At 32.6% G+C, this 7,250-nt stretch overlaps 1 protein-coding gene across 1 annotated transcript; it reads left to right on the top strand.

Moving 5' to 3' along the window:
- Positions 1–4,899: 4,899 nt before the first annotated feature.
- Rcd-1 (Required for cell differentiation 1) lies at positions 4,900–6,633 on the top strand. Its single transcript, XM_089640020.1, has one exon. The coding sequence runs from the start codon at positions 5,043–5,045 to the stop codon at positions 5,937–5,939; it is 897 nt and encodes a 298-aa protein (XP_089496146.1). The 5' UTR covers positions 4,900–5,042; the 3' UTR covers positions 5,940–6,633.
- The last annotated feature ends 617 nt before the right edge of the window (positions 6,634–7,250 follow it).

Below are 7,250 nucleotides of genomic sequence, written 5' to 3'. Positions count from 1 at the left end.
TATTTCACAGATTCTATGAAATAGATCGTTCGATAGATTAGGTGGGAACCCAGATTAAGTTTAGCTTCATTAATCTACACATAAGAAGGTAAGTACCGACTTACTTAGTTCCTATATACATAAAATCAAAAAAAGGGCATCCCTAGACGTAGAACATAAAAATGAATTTTACAATTGGGTAAGTTTTTGGATTCTCACGGCCAAAAGCATTTTTATTGTTTGTTTTTGGGGTGTTATGCCGTGTTGCGCTAACTCCTTCTTTAGCCGACGTTTCGGACAGCGTTGCAGTGTCCATCATCAGGGCAGATCCGGTAGATCCGAAGATGTCACATCTTGTGTGACATCTTCGGATCTATCCGTGACCCGGGAATGTTTGTCTTTCTTTTTAATAAAAAAAAAAAAAAAAAAAAAAAATTGGTATTTTTATATTGAACTTCTCTTTAATTGATTTTACTGGGTGTTTATCGTTTTCTATTGTTCTGATATTTTGGGGTAGGCTGTTGAATTATTTTTTCCCTAGATATATGTAATGATGTTGAGCAAAAGTGGTGTTACATTTTTGTGTTGGAAATATATATTTTTGACGAGTACGACTTTCAGTTAAAAAGCTGTGATTTTGTTTTTCTTTTATTATTTGAGTTATTATGTTTTTTTGAACAAAATCATTAAATTTTAATAATTTAAATTCTTCAAAAATTAGGTGTGTTGGATAATTTCTTGGTTTTTTCAATATTATTTTTATAATTAGACGTTGGACAACTTCAACAGGGAGTAGATTTGTTTTTCTGACATTTGATAGTAGACGGAAATTTTTTTTTTTTTTATGTATATTTTATTTAGTTATAAGAGTTTACATCTTATACCTAATATATTATTTTCTATGACTACTACAATATTATTTACTTCTTACATACTAAAATTTAGATTTAACAACATTGAAACATAATCCACGAAAAACTGCAAGACTTTTAGCTTCCTTAACAATTACCGGGAGTTCATTAAACATTTTAAAACCTTTATAATAAATATTGTTTTGTGTTTCTGATAAGTGTGTTTTAGGAAGCCTAAAATCGTTGCAGTTTCTCGTAGGATATAAATGAACTGCACTATTAATTCTAACATTCTTTGACATATAGTCAGGTAACATTTTATTTTTTAGCTTATAAATAAACACTCAGGTATTATAAACTAATCGTTGCCACACACTTAAAATATTGAGTTGACGTTGCATGGTTTTTATTCTGGTGTACCTGCTACAACACAGTATTGACCTCATGCCTCTGTTCTGAATTACTTCCATTCTCTTAATTTGGGTTTTGTTACTTAGAAATATTACACTTGTACAATAATTTAGATGGGATGCTACAGTGGTATTGTAGACCAATATCCTTGTTTTAATGTCCAATTTTCCTTTTATCCTACTTAAGAAATTAACCTTTTTCGCCATTTTTTTATTTAAAATTTCAAAGTTAGTGTTAAATTTTAACTTGTTATCTATTATGATTCCCAGGTATTTAATTTCTTTTACTTCTTCCATATTTTGATTGTCTATATTTAGGGCAGTATGTACGTTTAGTTTTTTCCCTAATACCATAAATTTACTTTTAGTTACATTTAATTTCAATTTATTTATGTTTAACCACTCAGATAATTCATTAAGTTCATTTTGTATTTTTGACAACGCATCTTCAATATTATTTGCTATAATATATAAAAGTGTGTCATCTGCAAAAAGTTTGATGGAACAGTACTTTAAGCACTTCACTATATCATTAATATATAAAATAAATAGGAGCGGTCCCAAAACAGATCCTTGAGGAACTCCAATGTTGATTTCTTGTTCTTCAGAGATAGTATCTCCAATTGATGGCGCTGCGATCGTTTAAATAGTTTTAAATAGCAACTTATAGGAAAATGAATGTAGGTGTAATAAATGCATAATTTTTACTTTGAGTAGCTTGGTGTTGGTATATGGGCGGCTAAAAAATAGGATCTAACAAACGGACTAACTGTTCTTTTAAGACAGAAATATTCTTGCATCGGTAGCGATGACCTCGACTACATAATGGGGCTGACTGATTACGCTATAGGCATCATGGCTTGGCTTATTTCAGCATATCGCTCGCCGTACAATCCCAATGAGAATTTATGGCGAGCGATATGCTGAAATAAACCAAGCGACGCGAATATAGCGTGGTCTGTCACGTAATCTATTTCACAGAATCTATGAAAAAATATATCAGCGATAATTTATTTATTTATTTACGCCCTTAGAGCTTTTACCTAAAAAAATAAGTCTTAATAAATTAAATAAGTGCATTAAAATTGACATAATAATAATAATAGATTAATTGCCAGCTGCATGAATGGGATATGCACTCCAATTTACCCGTATAGAATATAACTAATAGCAAACAATAGAATATAATAACATGGGAACAAAATGAATCAACGCAATCGCAATCAACTCGTAGGTAAAACAAGTACAAAGAAAGGAGAGTAATGTGGTAAAAATAAACATAAAAAGTAAGTTACAGGTTATTTATAATATCGACGAAACAAAATGTTAGAAATTTCTGATTTAAATTTGGGGAATGAGTGAAATACTCTGTTTTCGAAGAATAAACAAAGAACAACTCTGTAAGACTCGTGTTACGATTTTGTACTCGGATCGTTATTAGCTTTAATAATAGGCATTCTAGCGACAGAAACCCAAAGTTGAATCGACTTCAACTTTCGTTCCATGAAAAAATAAAAGATAAGTGGAAACCCGGCATTACAATGAACGTGAAACTGTGCTGTACCAGCAATATCTACCATCGAATACCCTATTCTACAGTATTTGCTACTCGTACCATCCAAGAGATTTTAAAATGAGAAAAACTTGATAAGGATGTCACACAGGGATGCAAGTTGACGTAAGTACCTAACTAACTAGTCGATCCTTAAAAGGATTTTAATTTCAAACCTATTTAGAATTTTTCCCATCACTAGTCAGCGGTACGTAGGTACTTTTCCAGTACGCAGTGGATAGGGATGACCGCTGTCGCATGGATAATTAGTACTTGCGTAGGTATATGCAGGTTTAATTACGTACTACCCCTCGATTTTCCCTCATATTAATATTATGTAAATCCTAACCTCAGAAAGTTTACTGATAAGTTATTACGTTTTGAAACTAATCTGTGGCGTATTTTCTGTGAATATTTATTAGGTCATCTATATTTTTGACTCCATGGCCACTTTGTCATCTCTACTACGAAGAATTTTAAAAATGAAGCCTTGAAGCACTAACGTGTTTCCATATTTTGTGGAATTTTGGAAACTACGGTATATTAAGATAAAATAATGCCAAATACGAAGTCATGAAAATTTGCATACAGATTCGAGCTTATTTCGATCGAGGTTTATATATTTTGAATTATAAAACCCAAAAACGATCACTTTTACCATAACAACATTGTTTAAAAAAAATTCTACTAATTTTGTCTCTATTGTCTGGGTCCCTATTTTTTAAATTTTGTAATTACCTATTATTTTTTACCAGCTCTGTATTGTTTTTGTTAAGTGTGTTATGTTTATGTTATGTTATAAGTTTACGTTTATGTTATGTTTACGTCATGTAAATGTTATGTTTATTTATCTTTATGTCGTATTTATCTTTATCTGTATATTTATATACTCCCGTTTGCTATATTTTTTATAAGTTTGTCTATTATGATATTAATAATAAACGAGGGCAGACCCGAGAAAAATCAAGGGATCAAAAAAAAATTGTATTTTTTATAAAGTAAATATAAATACTTATATTATTTAATAGTCACCGCTGAGAATCGAACCCCGATCAACTGCTTGTAAGTATACCACCAACTATTATAATAAGGGAGGTATAAATAGTAATTATAATAATGTTCTGAAAATATAAATTTAAAATAAAATTAAAAAATTACCTAAAACTACTATAAAAGTCCATATCTTATCTTATTATTATTTCCTTCAAGTCTTGAAAATGTATTATTGATAAATCTTGCCTATTTCTTACTTATCCCTTTGGTTTTGCAAATATATTATTTACTTACTTACATTATTCCATATAATTGAGCTAGGATTCACTCACCAAACACAAGAGCCTCGTCTCTTTATTTATTTATTGGATGATTTGTATAGCGCCGCTTTTGTGAGATATCACCTCCTTTATGGTGAGGAAAAGCTATTATTATTTACCTTTATAACACTGTATAATATGTATAAATTGTATATTTATTGTAAAAAACTAACAAATATTAAATAAAAAAAAAATAAAAAAAGCCCCGCGAAAAATAGAGATATATACTTCCAATTTTGAAAAAGACAATTAAAATAATTTTCTGTGTCGACTAATCTTTATCTACTTTATCGCTTTTCTGAATATGTTCAAACAAACAGTTTCAATTTTGAAAATAATATAATTCAAAGCAAATCCGGTTATATGTATAGTTCATTGAACCGGAGTTATGGGAGTTACAGACATTGAACCGAAATTGGAATTTTAATAATACATATGGCAATAAATCTAATTTTTGGAATATAATACTACCTTCCACTCTTCTATAATACAACAAAATTCTACTAACTGTAAATATAGGTAATATTTTTTTGTTAAGTATCATAAAATGATCTTCATTATTTAATGTGATCGAAATATACAAAATAAATTATGTTCAGTACGTGAAATGTACAATGAATCTAACATAATAGGTTGACTCTGAATGACAAAATATAATTTCTTTATTTTTATAAGAGGAAAGCTGTTCAGAAATGCCCCGCACTAAATTTAACCAACTTGCACTTGGCGAATCCAGGGATGACGTTAATATATTATGTTTCCGCGAGAGGCAACACTTTTCGTATGCTGACAACACCACAAAAACAATCTGTGTCGCCTGAGTTTCGGAATTTGCTTTGTTTTTCACATTTTGCGCTTTATAATTTCGTGTCAACAATTTTGAACCATACCTTTATTTTTGTATTATTTGGGAAGTTAGTTAATTTTCAACCTGGAAATGACTCAAGACTTTTTAAAAATGAGTGGGCAGCCGAGTCCGGCCAACCTGCAAACCGCTGTTGACAGAGAGAAAATATATCAATGGATCTTGGAATTGTGCAGTCCCGATACGAGAGAAAATGCACTTCTTGAATTAAGTAAGAAACGTGAAGTGGTTCCAGACCTCGCTCCGATATTGTGGCACAGTTTCGGGACCATCGCGGCGTTACTTCAAGAAATTACCAACATTTATGTGGCTATGATACCACCGACACTGACGGCTCATCAAAGTAATAGAGTTTGCAATGCTTTGGCTTTAATGCAATGTGTCGCTTCTCATCCGGAAACCAGATCTGCCTTTCTTCAAGCCCATGTGCCATTATTCCTGTACCCATTTCTCCATACCGTGTCCAAGACAAGGCCCTTTGAATACCTGCGTTTGACAAGTCTCGGTGTCATCGGGGCCTTGGTAAAAACTGACGAACAGGAAGTGATTACATTTCTGCTCTCGACCGAAATCATTCCACTATGTTTGAGAATAATGGAGAATGGTTCCGAGCTTTCTAAAACTGTTGCCACCTTCATCTTGCAAAAGATTCTGCTGGACGATAGCGGACTCAGCTACATCTGTCAGACGTACGACAGGTTCTCACATGTGGCGATGATACTGGGAAAGATGGTTCTCTCCCTGGCTAAGGAGCCGTCAGCGAGGCTGCTAAAGCACGTAGTGAGGTGTTACCTGCGACTGTCAGACAACCCCCGAGCTCGAGAGGCCCTCCGCCAATGCCTGCCCGACCAGCTGCGGGATGCCACTTTCTCCTTCTGCTTGCAAGAGGACAAGTCCACCAAGCACTGGCTGGCCCAGCTCATCAAGAACTTGGAAGCTCAACAGCCGCCAGCCAGCCCCGCTCAATAGCATTTAATGAACTTATTTTTCAAATAAGTTTCAAACCCTCGTACAACTAAGTCATAGACTGTACCGACCTCGGAATAAAGACATTTATTAATATTTCCGCCCGGTAATGTTCAATCTCTAAATGCACCTTTTAAAAAGTATATTTATAAAGTTATGAGTGAGATAATGCGTCCAGCGTTAATTTAGTTGGTACAAGTGTAAATTTTTTGCAAGCATGCATGTACATTCTTTTGTTTTTAATTGATCTTTTAAAATACCTATTTAGTGATAAAGCCAAAACTACAAAGTGACTTGTGTGTGCTATTTCTATCCTGCTTGCAAATAAAGTGTACATAATAAATTATTAGGTTAGTTTATACAATTATTTTAAAATGTTCACATTACACACATTCGCGTTTCCATGAAACCGGGTTTGGTGAACTGTTTTACCAAACACATCACAGTTGCGCAGAAAACATCATGTCATGGCGTATTATTGTTGTATTTTGCCTGTTTATTGCCAAACATCACATACTGAATGCAATTGAAATTTTACAAACATATTGGTGATATGTATAATCAGGTGGGCCATCTAACATGGATGTAGTTAGCATGTTATATTTGCAAAAAATACAAAGATATTATTCAACGATTATCGACTTAATAAGCTTAAAACCAACTGCTTTGTCATTATTCAATTATGTAATATAAAATAAATGCGTTTCTAATAATACCTATTCATTATTTCAATCCCCCCGATGCCCTTAGATGAATTAAAAAGGCAGATTAATGAGACAACGCGCGTGGTTGCATTGAACTGGGTCCAATGGGCAAGCTGGTGATTTACTGCCTTTAGTATCGCAAATAAGCCCGACAGTCAGACAAGCTGTCACTGGCTGCCACTAACACTTTGCTCTAGGCTCTGTTTTGTGAACAAAAATGCCTTCCTGTGAGATGTTTACAAATCATTCTCAAGCAACAAAAAATCTGATAGAATTTCTTTCTATTCGCATGCACTCAATAATCATTTATTATTCTAGTAAATACAATTATTCATTGTTTATTTTAATATCAAGGGTATAAAATATACCATATACAGTAAATTATAAACAGTGACATCAGAAAATATACAATTAACAGAAACTCTAGATGGATATAAAAAGTTAGAGATACAAGTACATGCAAAACTTATAGGTAGACTAGGTTAGATTAGTATTGATTGAAATATATGATAGTATAGATACATTCTCGATAATATATTACAATAGCTAAAATGTATGCATTTATATTAAGGTTTTGGTTGAAAGTAGTTAAGTGCCAATCAAGCTGTTG

This window comes from Hesperophylax consimilis, chromosome 15 (assembly GCF_061612785.1).
Source record: "Hesperophylax consimilis isolate HC1 chromosome 15, BYU_Hcon_1.0, whole genome shotgun sequence".
Taxonomy (NCBI): Eukaryota; Metazoa; Arthropoda; class Insecta; order Trichoptera; family Limnephilidae; genus Hesperophylax; species Hesperophylax consimilis.
This window is presented reverse-complemented; position numbering and strand designations above follow the sequence as displayed.

Bases quoted from the DNA above. Each gene is read 5' to 3' on its own strand.
- Rcd-1 (XM_089640020.1), top strand. From the start codon at position 5,043: ATGACTCAAGACTTTTTAAAAATGAGTGGGCAGCCGAGTCCGGCCAAC.